Genomic DNA, 18,142 nt, shown 5'->3' with positions numbered 1-18,142 from the left:
ATGGCTCAGAGGTTAAGAGCATTACCTGCACTTCCAAAGGTCCTGAGTTCAATTCCCAGCAACCACATAGTGGCTCACAACCATCTGTAATGAGGTCTGGTGCCCTCTTCTGGCCAGCAGGCATACACACAGACAGAATATTGTATACATAATAAATAAATACATATTAAAAAAATAGCAAAAGGCCCTGAAAATCTTTAAAGGATTCTCAAATTTTTTCTATTGTTGTGATAAACACCATAACCAAGGCAACTTCTAGAAGGGATTATTTTGGGCTTAGATTTAGGCAGCTAGGGTTAATAGTAACAGGGCCTGCACAGTGGCAGACAGAGCAGCTGGAGCAGCAATGAAAACTCACATCACAAACAGCAAAGAAGAAGCTAAGAGAGTTCACTGGAAACAACACAGTCTGCCCCCAGTGACATTATTACTCCTCCAGCAAGGCAACACCTCCTAAACCTACCCAAAAAAAACTAGAGACCTAGAATTCAGATGCCCAAGAATCCAGAGGACATTTCATTCAAACTACCACAGTGGCTCATAGTGGCCTGGGAATGCACATGGTGCACAGACATGAGACAAACACAATGCGTGCAAAATAATTTAATTAATTACAAGTACAAATGTATGTTAAATGCAACCACATAAAGAACCATGCAAGAGCAGGGCGGAGGTGGCACACACCTTTAATCCCAGCACTCGGGAGGCAGAGGCAGGTGGATCTTTGTGAGTCTGAGGCCAGCCTGGTCTACAGAGCGAATTCCAGGACAGACTCCAAAGCTACAGAGAAACCCTGTCTCAAAAAACCAACCAAACAAACAAAGTACTATACAAAAAATATACAACAGCACCAATACAAAGGACCAATTCAAAAAATTGGCAAGGACAAAGAAGTTAAAGACAGGCAAGAACACACGAAAAGAATGTTCAACATACTCATTATTAGAGCAATACAAACATACTAGGTTTCTATAAAATGTAAGTGTGTTGCTACAGAGAGGATGACTAAGTCATCATAGAAGAGTCCAGCACATTCACAAGAGTTAATACAGGATTATTACATGACACAGTACTTACATAACAAAACGAAATCACTTGTATACCCCCAAATTTGTACAGATGTTCAAACTGCAACTTTTGCCCACTTCCCAAAGTGGGCAAAAGATGAAAGCAAGCCAAATATCATAAGCCTATAAATGATTAAATAAAATGTGCCCTAATCATAAAATGGAATATCATTAAGTATAAACAGAGTACCAGCACAGTCAAAAAATGCATGAACCTTGCAAACATCAAGCCAAGTGGAAGAGAACAGATGTAAGAAGTGTGCTAAGACTCCACTTCAGAAAGTCAAGAACAAGCAAATTCTCCAAGCCAAATCAAATCAGTCCCTGCCAGGGCTATAGTAGAAATTAGTAGGAGATACAAAGTCTCCTCGGTGATGAAAATGGTCTGGAACTACATAGTGGCCACCACATAGTACCATAAGCACAACAGCACTAGCATAAAATACCAAAAAAAAAAAAAAAAGACAGCGAACACAGAGGACTGTATATTGTATGACTCCGTTTACATATCATAAGTTAGACCATAAAGTGCAGGGGAGTCTTCTGACTCGGTGCTGATGCGGCTGCACAACTCTGCATGCACTGACACAGTTCACTGTCTCACGTGTGTGAGCACAGCTCCACTCAGGCTGCACAACTCTGCATGCACTGACACAGTTCACTGTCTCACGTGTGAGCACAGCTCCACTCAGGCTGCACAACTCTGCATGCACTGACACAGTTCACTGTCTCACGTGTGAGCACAGCTCCACTCAGGCTGAGCTAGAGCCACATCACAGGGCTAAAGAGTCTGATGAAACCCTCTCGCCTCTACTTTCGCACCCTACAGAGCCTGAGAACAATCAAGAGTCAATTCTTTACGATATTAACTTATTCAAAATACTAAAGTTTGTTAGTAACAGAGCCAGGATTAAAATATAAGATACTTCTACCCCAGTTCTCAGAACATTAAAAAAAAAAAAAAAGCTAGAAAAGTAAAAAAAAAAAATCTTTTACCCAGGCTTAGTATACCTATAATCTCAAGACGCTGAAGGATTGCAACTTAAAGACCAGCCTAGCTAGACTGCAAAGTGAGACCCTGCCTCAACAAACAAAGCCAAAAAATAAATAAATAAATACAAACAACTTTAATATATACAGATATTAAGTCCTTATAATTCTTTTAAATATTATGTTAAAACCAGCATTCTGATATCGCAACATCTCTTTTTAAGCTCCAAATCTCTCATTAGTCATTTTGCAAATGCAAAAACATTGATTTTACTGGTATTTTAAAAAGCACTTGAAATAGCTAAAAATTTATTCATTCATCTAATGAATAAATTAGACTAATGTTTCCAACAATTTAATTAAACATTACCTAAATTTTCTTTTAGAAAAGACCATTAAATAAAATCTTTGAAAATATAAGCCGGCTTTACAGTGCTTTATTTTATGTTTTAACATGTTGAAAATTACCTAGTGTGTGCATGTACGTGTGTGCATGTGTGCACATGCCTATGTGTGGGTACACACCTATCACGGGTCACAGGTGGAGGTGAGGATAACTTGACAGAGTTAGTTCTCTCCTTCTACCCCGTGTCTTGGGAATAAACCTGGGTCATCAAATTTGGAAGCAGGCACCGATCCCTGCTGAGCCATTTGACTGGCCTGTTTGTTATTAGCATTTTTTAAATTAGATTAAATATATGTGTCAATTAGTGCATGCGTGTGCACACATGCATGTTTGTGAAGAAAATCTATCTTTCCTTTTGTTGCTCTGAAGACAGGCTTTCACATAGTCCAGGTGGACCTGTAACTAGCTTATTTAGAGAGGACCAATCTCAAGTCTTGTGATCCCCCTTCATACACCTCTGGAGTGGCTGGGATCAATCAAACACAGGGTCTCTGTTTGCCCGGACTCTACCCACTGATCTACATATATGAATTTTATATATGAATTCATATATGTAGATCAGTGAATATATTTTATATTGATTTTTTTCAAAAGTTAGACAAACCTAGAGTTGGAAGCCTATGTTCCTTCCCCCATTGGCTTTGGTCAGAGTTTTGACCACTGCAGCCAACAGAAGATGATGGAAGTGTTCTTTGTAATTCCTAATCTGATTTAAAAAAAAAAAACTGAACTGATTCTATTCATCATTTCCTATCACTTAATCTGGAGTAGTAAATAATGAAACAAAGATAACCTAAATAGTATACATGGTGTTTATTATAAAAACCAGAGTTCTTATCTATAATGAGTCCTCTTTCCACAGCACTCTATAATCATACACATCTCCCTGCCAAAACAAAACAAAAAAAGGAATGATACAGTACATTAAAAGTTGTATTACATCTATTTGTTTATTTGTTTTGTGTGGTTTCCCATGTGAGAGGGAGGTCAGAGGAAAAATTTCAGGGCCTTAAACTATACAGAACCCAGGGACTAAAGTCAGATCATCAGGCTTGGGAGCCTTTACCCACCAAGCCATCTCGCTAGCTGATTGGCATTTTGTTTTTAAAGTAGACAAGAAAAATCTTTTTCAATCATAATCTAACACTCTAGTATGTTACAGAAGTCAAAATACTCCCACTGGGAAAAATATTCCACCGAACATGTAAATAAAGCACAACATATATGAGCTCAGGCTTCCCTAAGCATGCAGCCCTTCATTTGCATGCAGTTCTGGACAATGGGTTTGAACAGGTGGACTGGGGATGGAACTAGTCTGGAGAACGTTTGTCTAGCGGGCACAAAGCCCTGAGTTCTGTCCCCAGCACCATATGGTAGAACATATGTACAATCTCACCACTTGGAAGTAGAGGCAGAAAGATGAAAACTTCAAGGTCATCCTACACAGGAAATGGTTTTGCTGTTAGTAGGATTCGTCCTACAGCTGAGATTACCCAGGTTGTCTTGTTAATTATTACACGTTTGACTTTTTGTCTCGATAGAAAATTTAGAATTCTGTCATACTGACTTAATAGATTTTAGAGATTCTTTCTCTCTCTCCCCTCACCTCAAATATTTTTTTTCTCAAATATTTTTAAGTAACTATTCTGCATATATACATGCAGACCAGAAGAGGGCAGCAGATTGTGAATCACCATGTGGTTGCTGGAAATTGAACTCTGGACCTCTGGAAGAGCAGCCAGTGCTCTTAACTGATGAGCCATCTCTCCAGTCTCAAGATTTTCTCTTTCAAAACAGGGACAAATTCAGGTTCTGTCTCTACCTTTTGGGTGATTTAAACAAAAATATTTTATTTGTTCGAGTTGATTTTAAAAAATGAATGAGAGAAAATGTAGAAAGTGGAAGCGGTGGCAGGTGCCAAAAAATCCCAGGACCAAGGTTACAGATGCAGAGGTGGGAGTTCAAATCCCAGGACCGAGGTTACAGTTGCAGAGGTGGGAGTTCAAATCCAGTTTATGTTGCACAGACTTCAGTTTTAAAAAACAACCACAAAACAAAAACCTCAGCACACAAAAAAGATACAACTTTTAAAGCTAATTTTAGAAATTAAGACTGCTACACTGTAAGAGTTCTCTGTTGAGCATGCTCAAGGCATAATAAAGCTGTCGTTTACCTGGGTGTGGTGAGGCAGGAGTATCTTAAATTCAAGGCTATCCAGAATGCCCCAGAGTTCTCACCAAAAAACAATACTAAATATGTAATGTTTCCCAACACGAACTTACAAAATAACCACTGCCAAAGAAAAACTTATACAATATCATAACACGGAGCAGTCATATTCTGTAGCTCTAATAAATTGGTTTAAAAGCATATTACTAAATGCAAACATCAATTCATATTCAATGAGATAGTATTTCAGTGGCAGAGAAGGTAATTTGCACAGATACCTTGATCAAGTATTTTTCCCATCTGTCTGCTGTAACGGATTTGCCAATCTTCCTCATCAACTTCAAATGGAGCTCCACCAATTCTTTTGGTACTTAAAAGGAAGGAAAAACTTGTTAGCCAACAAAATAAAATATTTGCAAACATTTAAGATTTAAAAAAATGAAAATAAAAAGCCACTTTCTCCAGTCCTGAATCTTTTCTTAAAACACAGAATGTTACTGATTCTTTCATTAGCCCTGAATCCTTAGAAGCCTAAACTAGAGGGGAAAGGACTAAATTCCAGTTGAGACCTAACAGGGAAGTCACATTTCAAACTGTCCGTAAGAATGAAACCGACTGTAAGCTACAGTAAGTCACAGGAGTTTAATGGTTACAGAAGCCCCACCCAGTGCTTGCCCCACAGGGAGGTGAGAGGGAGAGCAGAGTCAATGGCTCTGAACTTTCTGCTTCATTTTCCTGCGAACAGAAAACCACTTCAAAAAGCAGGGCTGCTTATTTATTTTTACTATGTCTAGAGATGTAGCATGGGGCAAAGCACTTTGCCTAGCATGTAGGGGCACCAGGTTCAAGCCCCAGTAATACAGTAAGTAAATACCATCAAATAAAAGCACTTAACTAAACAACTAAAATTCCTTAGAGTCCCTCATGGTATACATTTGGATTCCAGAATTCCAGACCAAGATATAGATTGATACAGTGAGAAAAGAATTGAAGAATATACATCTCAGATTGGCAGATTTTTATAAAGTAGTCTAACAGTTTTCAAACTTAATAAAAAAAAACCTAAAACTAAAAAACTTTCTTCAAGTATAACTCCTATCTGACTAGCTAAACTTCTCTGTAACATTCTAAAGATTCCTCTCCTGCTTGCCAGACCAAAAAAAAAAAAAAAAAAAGACGTATCTTCCACTCTCTGAATAGGACTAACCATCAGACAGCTTTAACCTCTTCAAGAGGAACTCTAGCTTCTTAGACCTTCCTTGCTAGGTTTTGAACTATTATTTAAACTTCAAAAGACTGCTCTATCTTCCCTTAGGTTCTCTGTTCTTACTGCAAACAGCCAGAGTTCCTCTAAATATCCCCCAGGTATGATTTGATTGTTTTTAAATTATATTAATTAGACCAAAGGGAAATATAGAACAGATATGCCTGCCAAATTTTGTATTTCCCAAATCCAAAATGCCACTATTAACTTGAAGAAATTACAGGTACCCTATCTAATTTTTTTCCATAATCAAATATATACACTAAGAAAATACAAAAGAAGAAGAAAAAGAAGGAGGAGGAGAGGAGAGGAGAGGAGAGGAGAGGAAGGAAGGAAGGAAGGAAGGAAGGAAGGAAGGAAGGAAGGAAAAAAAAAAAAAAAAAGGCTAGACCAAAAATGTTCTTTTGCAGCAAGACTTGTCTGAGCATTGTTACCCGCCCTTGTGGTATGCCATGAGTATCTAAGACAGAAAGAATACCTGCAACACTCTCCAATGTATTTGATCTAACAGGTGTTGGCTACAAACGCTCAGAGTGGGAGGTGCTGTCCTAATCTTTACAGTCCTTCCTTCTCTCGACTGCTAGCTTGAGACGGCTCGGAAGTGTAACAGGTACTCATCTAACAACCCTAAGGGTCCTGGTGGGCCTGCAGTCACAGATAACACAGACAATTACCCTAAAGGACGGAGTGGGGAACTCCAGACAGAAACAAGGTACACGTAGACAGCTAAACCAAAGAACAGAGAATGACTACAGACTTCAGACAGGGGCTCTACCAGGAAGACAGTCTCACGTTAAAGCAGGAGACTGCTCTGTATTTTAGAAATATCTTATGACTGAATTAGAGGAAATTAGATTTCAAAATGAAAGTTTTCATTTGCTTTAAGAGGTAGAGTACAGGGGAAAAATCTGAAGTTAACTCCAGAAAGCATCTGCGTAGACGAGAGTCCCTGGCTCGGCCTGACTTTGAAAGGGCAGCAGACACAGCAGGGGGCAGAACTGAGAGCCCTTGTAGGAAATAAACTCAGCAAAACGCATCAAGCCTGATGGTGCAAAGTCAAGAAAGCCCAGCGAGGTACGAGCTTAGAAAACCCAAGAGGCCAAAAACAGTTCAAGGAAATCCAAAGAGGGCTCAATTCCCAGTCCTTCCAATCTATGTGGGTGGTCAGGTCCTTTAGCACTGAACCTTGACTTTCTAATCTGTATTAAAAGACTCTGGTAATCTCCTGGAATTTTGAAATGGCAAAATACTATATAAAATTAAAACACTTTTGATGTATTTCTGTCGTGATACTGGAAACTAAGATCACCTTTAACGGTTCCCAAACATTCAGAGCTCAGTTTACCCTGACTGACTTACACCTCAACCTGCCACCTTCTAACCCCAATTTACTGCACCGCAGGCCTGCTGCCATAGTCTGTCCTCTTCATCCTCTATCCTCACACCTTAGGGTCGCCCTTCGTCCCCTCTTAGTTCACAAAGCGTAGTAAGGCCGCAGTTAGCAGCTGGCACTGTCTCCTCAGCTCCATAAACACTGCAAACTTCAGTTTATGTCCTGAGGACTATTCCCAACCTAACTCCCAACCCCCTTTCTCTCCACCTCCCCCCCTTGCTCTTTCCACCCCCACCTCCGGGTTTTTCAAGACAGGGTTTCTCTGTTTAACAGCCCTGGCTGTGCTAGAACTCACTCTGTAGATCACGCTGGCCTCTGCCTCCTGAGAGCTGGGACTAAAGGCGTGCGGCACCACGGCCCAACTGCCAACCCCTTTCTCTTACAACTACACGGAAATCCTCAACAGAGATCACCTTGGTCTGACAAAGGGGGTGGCTCACTCCTGAAGGCAGGAGCAGGCAGATCTCTCTGGGTTTGAGGTCAGTCTGGTCTACAAAGTTCCAGAACAGTCAAGGCTACACAAAAACAAACAAACCAAAAAGGGAACAAACCACGTTAGTCTGTTCACTGCCCACTAACCCTGCCCTAGCCCCTGCATGTGCACGCCTTGTGGAAGCCTTCCAGTTCATTACCAAATCCCTATGTGAGTCGTACTCTTCTTTTTTTTTGTTTTGTTTTGTTTTTCGAGACAGAGTTTCTCTGTAGCTTTGGTGCCCGTCCCGGAACTAGCTCTTGTAGACCAGGCTGGCCTCGAACTCCCAGAGATCCGCCTGCCTCTGCCTCCCGAGTGCTGGGCATACTCATCTTTCAAAGACTGGGGAATGCAAGTCTTGGACTTTACAATGCCAGTATGTCTTTTATTCTGAGACTGTTCAAACTGCCTGCACCAAGTGGTGACTCTGACACCAGTTTCTAAACATAACCCCCCAACACCGCATCATACAGAAGTCATGGAAGATTTTTATTCTGTTGGCATTACTTTTAGTAGGTCAAAAATCAACACACAAAAGCATGGTTTTCATTCTGTTTACAAGTCTTGTTTATTTTGATTTAACTGTATAAGTTCTGAATTTATCAGGGTGCTGGCTCTTCTACGGGAAGCCACATGGAAGTGATCCTGCAGTGTGGAAGAGTACAGCCTGACACATTACATTAAAATTCACAACGCATTCTTTAGTAACTATGGAGGGTGATTAGAATGAAAATGGCCCCACAGGCTCACAGGGAGTGGCACTATGTGAAAAGAATAGGAGGAGTGGTCTAATTGGATGAAGTGTCTCACTGTGGGTGGGCTTTGAGTCTTCAAAAACCCACTCCAAGTCCAGTTTCTCTCTTCCTGCTGCCTGTGGATTTGTACTTAGAACTCTCAACTGCCTCTCCTCCAGCACCACAACTGCCTGCGAGTCTCTGTATCCCACCGTGACGACGGACTAAACCTCCGAACTGTAAGCCAAACTCAGTTTTCCTTTATAGAGCTGCTCTGGTTGGTACCTCTTCAATAGAACACAGACTAAGATAGTAAGTAAATTTATTTAAGTTTTGGTTGCAAAGAGAACTTAAATGTGATGATCTTTAAGGGCACTGAATATATTAACAGATAAACAGGGAAACACTTCACAAGGAAAACCAAAGGGCTGGGAGATAGAAAGCTTAGCGGGACAGCCCATGCTTAGCTCTCTCTTTATCCTTAGCAGAACTGCCGCAATGTGGTACTGCACACTCTAAAGCAGCTGCTTAACAGAGCACCTTAGAATGATGGCGTGTTCTGTACAGGACATCCACTCAGACACACGAGAACACCAGAGAATGATGGCGTGTTCTGTACACGACATCCACTGAGACACACAAGAACACCAGAGAATGATGGCGTGTTCTGTACACGACATCCACTCAGACACACGAGAACACCAGAGAATGATGGCGTGTTCTGTACACGACATCCACTCAGACACACGAGAACACCAGAGAATGATGGCGTGTTCTGTACACGACATCCACTCAGACACACGAGAACACTGTAGAATGATGGCGTGTTCTGTACACGACATCCACTCAGACACACGAGAACACCAGAGAATGATGGCGTGTTCTGTACACGACATCCACTGAGACACACGAGAACACCAGAGAATGATGGCGTGTTCTGTACACGACATCCACTCAGACACACGAGAACACCACAGAATGATGGATGGCGTGTTCTGTACACGTGGCTAATGAAAGTGAGGAACTAAGCTATATTTTGACTTCGATCTGTGTGTGTCTGTGTTGGAGTATGGACATGTGAGTGTAAGTACACCGAGTCCAAAGGAGGTCACCGGAGCTTGAGTTACAGGCAGCCGAGAGCCAGCCACCATGGTTACTGAAAACTGAACTCCAGCCTTCTCTAGGAGCAGCAGCAGGAGCTCTTAATCGCTGAGCTACCTCTCCAGAGCCATAACCAAGCTTTCTAGTTTGACTTATTCTATAAACTTTTTAAGTATATTTATTTAGTGTGTGTGTGTGCGCGCGCGCGCGCGCGCGCACACACACACACACACACACACACGAGGGGTCACATGAAAAAGTGTGTATGAAGGTCAGAGGACCACTTGCCAGAGTCAGTCCTGTCCCTTCCACCATGTGGCTAATGGGAATCAAACTCAGGTCACCATGCTTGGCAGCAAGTACCTTTCTTTACCTGCGGAGCCACTCTGCCAACACTAATTCTATTAGTTCTTAATTTAGTTTAGTAGACACGAAAGTGTCAGTTTTGTTTGGTTGGTTCGTTGGTTTTCTGAGACAAGGTCTGTTGGGGAATATTGATGTGTGTTGAATCTTTTCATACCGCCTTTGTTAACGATTCAAATGTGTGTTTGATTAAATAAAATGAACCTGCACGCAGGAGGATGAGTCAGCAAGTAGATGACAAGAAGTGGTAAGGAGGAACCACGTGCAGCAGGGATTCCTAAGGGGGGATTGGAGAGAAGGATGCTGGGTAGTTTGGAAGACATCAGGAAAGGGAGAAGTTAGCTACTTGCTATACTGCCTCTTTGAGTAGCAGAATTCCACCTCAAACCTTGAACCGTGAGTTCTTTAGATTTAGATGAAGTTTACCTTAATAGCAAGGAACAGAATTCCTTCAGGCTGCAGCTCCTGCACAAACGCCATTGCTTAAGGGCCGTCACTGCAGCTAATAAACTTAACCACAAAGGTCTCTTATGTCATGTGGCTCTGGCTGTCCTGAACTCATTATGTAGACCAGGCTGGCCTCCAATTCACAGAAATTAGCCTGCTTCTGCCTCTTCAGTCCTGGGATTAAAGACGTGTGCCTGGCTAAAAGTATCAATTATATTCTTAAATCACACGATCATTTTCTATAAACTGCCCAGCTCTAATTGTACTCACTTGTCAACTACAACATTTTCCAAATAGCCCAAATTATTATCGGATCCCTTTCTGTGAAAGATTCCAAGGCAGAAAGAAAAGGTCTGAGATGTACGGTCATAAAGACCCTGCCAGAGGACAAAGGTATGGAGCCTAAGCGGCAGCAGCCCAGACTATGTAGCTGACCCAATTACCCAAAGGCAATTCACACTGATGTTTTTCTGTGCATCTTTATATCATAAACTCTAAATATTGCTGCTTCTGCAAGCCTAGTCTGTTGCTTAAATTATGATTTTTTAATTTAAATTTTAAATTTAGTATACACTGGGGCTTTGCCTGCATGTATGTCTGTGTGAGGGTGTCAGAGTCCCTGGACCTGGAGTTACAGACAGTTGTGAGCTGCATCGTGGGGGTTGGGAATTGAACCCAGATCCTTTGGAAGAGCCCAGTGCTCTTAACCACTAAGCCGTCTGTTTAGCCTTTGGGATGGTAGAAAGTTACAGCAGCTCATACTCGTCCTCAATCCTTCCAAAGTCTGTTATTTACATTTCTTCTACACCTATGAGCAGAGATTGACTCAGAGTTATAAAGACAGTTATTTTATCTTGGTCACAGGTGTCAGGACATTTCAGACACAGTGATGGGTTACAAGAAGCTTTATTTACTGCCCAGCTGTTGTTGGGGAGCAGAGTTTTAGAATAATGAGACTGAAATTGAAATCGTCGTCGCGTGCTCGTGTAACGTTCTTTCAAAGAGCTCTTCTAACCAATCATTTTCCTTTTCTGAAAAGCAAAGAAATGGTCAATAACTCAGACCACCTGGGAAAGCGCTGACTCCTGCTAGGCCTCGCATTCTTTTAGCTTGTTACCATGACTGGCGCTCAATCTTCTTTCAAAATAATCACAATAGGGACGTGGGACTAGGGATTTGGTTCAGTTGGTGGAGAATCTGACTAGCAATACCCAGCACTGCGTGAACACTAGGTGTGGGGCCGCGCATCTGTGATCCCAGCCCTCAAAACCATCCCTCAGATCCTACCTCAAAAAAATAAAATAAAAACGACCATAATACCACTATTACAACCTAAAAGTTAATTAGTGAGTACCATAGAACTTCTACATAAACAAACTAAACGGAACTCCGGGCTCAGGTGCCCACAGAAGGAACTCACTGGCTCTGGCTGACTCTGTCCTCCCTACCAGAATTTCCCATCAGCCACATGGCAAGTCATAACTGTCTATAATTCCCGTTCCAAGGAATCTAATGTCACCTTCTGAGCTCAATGGGCACCAGGCTCAAACACAATACATAGACATGCACACTCATATACATAAAATGAATTACAGAAAGCTGGGTGGGGGTGGTGCATGCCTTTAACCCCAGGGCTCAGGAGGGAAAGGCAAGCGGATCTCTTGAGTTTGAGGGAAGCACGGCCGACAGCAAGTTCCTCCAGGACAGGACAGGATACACAGAAAACCATGTCTCAAAAGGAAAAGAAAGAAAAAGAAAAGAAAAAAGTAAAATAAATAATAATAAAATAATTAAAGAGAAAAATAATCAGCTGGGCGGTGGTGGTACACGCCTTTAATCTCGGCACTCGGAGGCAGAGGCAGGCAGATTTTTGTGAGTTCAAAACTGGTCTACAAATCAAGTTTTTAAAGTTTTATTACACAAGGCTGTTGAGTAAATACACCTGCTGCCAACCCTGACAACCTGAGTTCAATTGCTGGGAAGGAGAAAACCAACTGCAAAAGTCTCTGACCTCCACATGCATCATGGATGCCATGCGTGTGATGTGCACATGCGCACACACAGTCAACAGATAAATGTGATAAGTTATGTTGCAAACTTAACCTACTCATCCTTGCTCGTCTCACTGATGGACATAAACTGAGCTGCCCTCATTGGAAGGAAGATGGCTGCTGTGCTGGGCATCCGTCCCAGCAGCACTCGGGCACCACGGGCACGTTCACAAAGACAACGACCAGCTCAAACTTACACTCTGTACAAGAAAACATTCTTCTGGGTAACTTACGAAGACTAGGCCTCTTAAAAAAAGCATAAAACAAATTTGCAGGTTACTTTTATTTATGAGTGAATGAATTCATGCAAGAGCACCAAAAATGTAAATAAATAAGCATCATTGACTAACATGCTTAAGTCCCTTCCAAGGAACACGGTCCTGCAGCCTTGTTCTCAGGGTGCACTCTAACACACATCCACTATCTTACCCGTCCATTTACTCTGGACTCACAAAATCCAGCTCGTAGTTAAGGCTGCAGCGCAGCATAGTATGCTGTGGACCAGCTCGGTTCCCTCCTTGCAACTTTGCTTCTTTTTTGAATTCCTTCAGAAGTCTCATGTTTCTGCAGTTTCCTTGAAAGCTAGTTCTATGTTAGAACTTCCTTTCTTATGTCCCCCAGATCATCTTCCTGTCCCCTTTCTATAATCTAGATACTACAATGTCACTGTCCGATGGCTTCATCAACAAAGTGCTCCTTGGACTCGTGTAACAAGAGCTCAGAGCAAAGGATGCTAGCTTTGTTTAGTGACTGGACCTCATCCTAGCTCTAGCGTGCACGGCTTTGTTCATCCTAAGCACCGTACCTCACTCTCAGGGTTAGGCCACTTAATGCCCCTTAGGAAGTAATTCTTTTACATCACTTTCAGGACAGTGTCCCTCCTAGTAGCCCAGAATGACCATCACAAATTCCAGAGATGAAATGTAGGGGCCTGTCTTCAGCACCTGGGACAGTGCTCACCAGTACAATACACCAACAGCAGGGTAGCCTTGCTGTTTCTTTTACTTTGCCGGACAAGGTACTATGTAAATATCAATGTCACTGGCAATAACAGTCACCATGTCTAACTTAAGATAATATTAAAACAGTTACACCCAACGACTGTGCTATCAATGAAAATGATCCTTTCTTCCTGACGAACTCACTTCTGGAATTGGAAGGTATTCCCACTTCATATTCCTTTCCCAACATCAATGCACCTTTCCTTTCTTGTGGTGTCAGAGATTGAATCCAGGGTCTTGCATGTGCATCTTTTTTTTTTTTGTATCTTTCTGTATAAAGTTGAATACACGTACTTGGGTTTTGCAATCCTATCCACTCGGACAACCTCCATCTTTGATTTGATTTCAGTTATAATTTAAATATCATATGGGACTGGCTGGTGTTGGACTATGTTTAGATCAGTGGTTCTCAACTTGTGGGTCACGACCCAACAAGGGTCACATATCAGACTCACAACAGTAATAAAATTACAACAATGAAGTAGCAATAAAAATAATTTTATGGGGCTGGAGAGATGGCTCAGTGGTTAAGAGCATTGCCTGCTCTTCCAAAGTTCCTGAGTTCAAATCCCAGCAACCACATGGTTGCTCACAACCATTTGTAATGAGATCTGGCGCCCTTTTCTGGCCTGCAGGCACACATGGAAGCAGAATATTGTATTCATAATAAATAAATAAATATTTAAAAAAATAATTTTATGATTGAGGTCATCACAACATGAGGAACTGTATTAAAGGGTCACAACATCAGGAAGTTGAGAATCAATAGTTTACACCAAAGGTTAGTAAATTCCTTCATGCAGGGCAAAAGAAACTAACCCTTTTCATAAAGTCTTTGAGCTCAAGACAGTTTCACTGTTTATTTATTTTCTATTTTTGAGACAGGGTTTCTCTGTGTAACTGCACTGGCTGTCCTAGAACTCACTCTGTAGACCAGCCTGGCCTCGAACTCACAGAGATCCACCTGCCCCTGCTTCCCGACTGCTGGTATTAAAGGCATGTAATACCACCCAGCCCTCTTCACATTTTTAAAGAGTTAGATTTGGTGGAAAAGCAAAGTGTTTATGACAAATGATAATTACAGGAAATTCAAATTTTATTATCTACAGAGTTCTAGACATAACTGCATTCAGTCCCTCTTGTACTGTCTGCAGCTACTCACACAACAGCAAATCAGTTTCAACACATCCTACTTTGACGACAAGACCTGAAAAGTTTTGCTAACACTAAATATATCTAATGCAGTTGCTGATAATTAAATCTACAATCCTACATTTTGCATAAATCCCAGCATGCCCTTCCTGTCTTTTACTACTAGACAAAAATTTATTCTGTATTCCATACTTTAAACTGTTCCCCCTTGTCTCTCTCGCAGGACTGCAGACTGTGCAGGGCTATGCCCGTGCCATCTGCTCTGTCCCACTGAGCTGCAACTTTAGTTGCTAGGAGCTGTACAATCAGGATCTTCAACTGCATACAGGGCCACTGAGGCATATTCTTATAGCCAGGCAGTGACGCACGCCTTTACGGAGACTGGTCTAGGCATTTTTCCCACCTAAGGATCTCCTGGAGAGCTGCAACAATGCCCAAAAGAAAGGCTACAAGTGCTGCGAGTCAGGAGCCAAAGAGAAGATCAGCCCGACTGTCTGCTGTGCCTGTGCCCTTTACAGCAGAGTTGAAACCTAAAAGAACATCAACTCAAAGGAAAATGAAGAACACGAATGCTGTAGTGGAAGAAAACAAGGATGCAGGTGCTGTAACAGTTCCTGAAAGCAAGCCCGAAGGTGTTCAGAAGGCGTGCAACATGGACAAGGCTGAAAATGGAGAAGCCAAAGTTGTGGAGGCACCCATTCAAAAGATGGAAGCGGAGGAAGTAAAAGAGATGAATGAAGATGCTGAAGAAGATGGAGGAGAAAAGAAAGAAGGAGTGGCAACAGAAGGAAAAGATGATGAAAACATCCAAAATATAGAGAAAACAGAAGATGGAGAAGAGGACAAAGATAAAGGTGAGGAGGTGAAAGACGAAAACAGGGAAGGAGTCCCGGAAGAGAAACCAGAGGCAGCAGGAAGTGAGGATGCAAAAGAGGACAAAGATGATGGAGGCAAAGGAGGTGATGAAAAAGAAGACAGCAAAGAGGAGCAAGGAGATGGGAAGACGGAAGAAGAGAAAGATGACAAACAAGAGGAAGCCGAGGAAGAGGTTAAAGAACAGAGAGAGGAAAAAGAAGAGGAAGGTGGAAAATGCAAAGAGGAAAATGAGGAAGATGAACAGGAAGGCCAGAGAGGGGAAGACGGAGGCAAAGACAAAGAGGCTGCAGGTGAAGGAAATGATGAAAGCAAGGTGGAGGCCGAACAAGAAGCTGAAAACAAAGATCTGAAACAAGATGGAGAAAAAGAGGCGTCTCTGGGTATTGTCTAAAACTGCCCTATGTGATATCATAATTTGGTAACATGCATCTTCCTGTTGTAATGTTAATAGAGATAAAACTTTTACCAGATATTTTATAAGCAGTGCTTTTCTTTTAGCATCATTCCATCTTGGAACATCATCATACAGGTTATTAGTTGTGAAATACCTAACATGACACCTTTATACATTTTGTGGTTACAGTAGTGCAAAATATAAAATGTACACATGTGACTTTGTGAATTTCACTGTAAGTTATATACTAAATCTTAGCATTTCAATTTCATTCTTATACATGATAATTTTGCAGACTAGGAGAATTCCAAAAGAAAGAGTTTGTACAACTTTACTGTAGCTCTCTAGGTTGCTTTTATAAAGAAGGTCAACTCTTTTCAGCTAATGTTAAGAGTTAGAATTGCCATTACCAAATATAACTGTATTAGTAGCTTGGAAAGAATATAACATCTTAATTTTGTTTTTGGAGAAATCTGAACGTTTGTTTCAGGAGGGCAGTTTTGATCATATGTGTATGTACAAAGTTTTCCTGGATTTATCATAATAAAACATCTACAAACATAAACTGCAGAGTCTACCATTTCCTCAGCGGTCATCAGGGCCAGGTCACCGCCTGATTCTATCCTTACCTGTGAAGACGCTCCTCACTAGACATGGCTCACAGCAAACTCTCTAGCTTAATTTTTCTGAGTTCATTTTTTTAAGAATATTTTGATGGGGCTGGAAAGATGGCTCAGAGGTTAAGAGCACTGACTGCTCTTCCAGAGGTCCTGAGTTCAATTCCCAGCAACCACATGGTGGCTCACAGCCATCTATAATAAGACCTGGCGCCCCCTTCTGACATGCAGGCACACATGGAAGGAATGCTGTACATATAATAAATAAGTAAATTTATTCATGAATAGATTTCTATGTCGGCAGACCCCAACTCAGTATTTTTTAATTTTACTTTAATTTTACGTGCGTGAATGTTTTCCCTTATGTATGTCTGTGCATATCACATGCATGCCTGATATCCATGAAAGCCAGAAGAAGGCACTGGATCTCCTGGAGCAGAAGTTACAGACAGCTGTGAGTCCCCATGGGGGTGCTGGGAATCTAACCCTGCTCCTCTGGGAAGAGGAAGGAGGTAGAGGAAACAGGACCAGATGCTGAGGTCATCTTCAGCTTTGCAGTGAGCGTCAAATCAACCTGAGCTGCATGAGACTCTTATCTTCAAAGGTTAAATTAAAAAAAAAAGTTACTGAAAGGGATTTAAGACTTACTGTGAAAATGCATCAGGGAGAGAAAGTCTTCTGAGAAAAAAAAAATCAAGCATCTTACTGGTGTGGGTGTGACAAAACTGTGCAAAGTTCAATAGAGTGATCTGAAATGTGCAAAGAAGACAGTGAAAACTACTGAAAGAAAATATGCCTACAGCGTCTCCAGATGTGATGAATAATATATATATACACACACACAGCTGAAGTATACACAACATAGAAAGACATAATCAAACAAGGATAAAGAATTTAAGTAACTTCAGGCAGTGGTGGCAAACACCTGTAGATCAAGGCCAGCTTGGTCTACAGAACAAGTTCCGGGGTAGTAGCATCACCACCATGCCCCGTTTTTCTTAAAAAAATATTTATTAATTATGTATATCATATTCTGTCTGCATGTATGCTGCAGGCCAGAAGACAGCACCAGATCTCATTACAGGTGGTTGTGAGCCACCATGTGGTTACTAGGAATTGAACTCAGGACCTCTGGAAGAACAGTCAGTGCTCTTAACCTCTGAACCAGTCCCATGCCCCGTTTTTGTGGTGCTGGGATGGAACCTAAGTGTGGTGCTTTGGATAAAATGTCCCCTCCCAAAGGGTTTAGTCAACAGACAGTGTGACACTATTGGAAAGGATTGCAGGGATTAGGGGTGTGGCCACTAGGAGTGGGCTTGGGGGTTTCAAAAGCCCATGCCAGGCCCAGTCTCTCTCTCTCCACCTGTGCATCAGGAGGCAGCTCTGAGCTACTTCTCAAGCATCACGCAGTCATTTGCCACCACGCTCTTAGCCATGATGATAACGTACAAAGCCTCTGAAACTATAAGCAAGCCCCGGTTAATACTTTCCCGTATAATGGTGTCTCTTCAGTCTGAGCTACAGAGAGAAGTATGCCTCACTCCAAAACAAACCAGGCATGCCTGCACAGGACTTTAATCCCAGCACTCTGGAAGTAGAGGCAAGGAGTTCTTTATAAGTTTGAGGCCAAGTTCTCTATATAGCA

At 41.7% G+C, this 18,142-nt stretch overlaps 2 protein-coding genes across 2 annotated transcripts in view; one reads left to right on the top strand and one right to left on the bottom strand.

Annotated features, from left to right (window-relative positions):
• Rsf1 (remodeling and spacing factor 1) overlaps window positions 1–18,142 on the bottom strand; it is a 112,821-nt gene that overhangs the window by 69,393 nt on the left and 25,286 nt on the right. Inside the window, exon 2 of the mRNA XM_075953043.1 lies at window positions 4,911–5,002. Coding sequence (XP_075809158.1) covers window positions 4,911–5,002 — 92 coding nt within the window. The remainder of the gene's footprint in view (window positions 1–4,910; window positions 5,003–18,142) is intronic.
• On the top strand, window positions 15,026–16,146 carry LOC142837637 (high mobility group nucleosome-binding domain-containing protein 5-like). Its single transcript, XM_075952824.1, has one exon. It carries the CDS (start codon window positions 15,041–15,043, stop codon window positions 15,875–15,877), a length of 837 nt encoding a protein of 278 aa, XP_075808939.1. The 5' UTR covers window positions 15,026–15,040; the 3' UTR covers window positions 15,878–16,146.

This window comes from Microtus pennsylvanicus, chromosome 18 (assembly GCF_037038515.1).
Source record: "Microtus pennsylvanicus isolate mMicPen1 chromosome 18, mMicPen1.hap1, whole genome shotgun sequence".
In the NCBI taxonomy this organism is placed as follows: domain Eukaryota; kingdom Metazoa; phylum Chordata; class Mammalia; order Rodentia; family Cricetidae; genus Microtus; species Microtus pennsylvanicus.
Note: the sequence above shows the minus strand (reverse complement) of the source record. Positions and strands in the feature narration are given on the sequence as shown.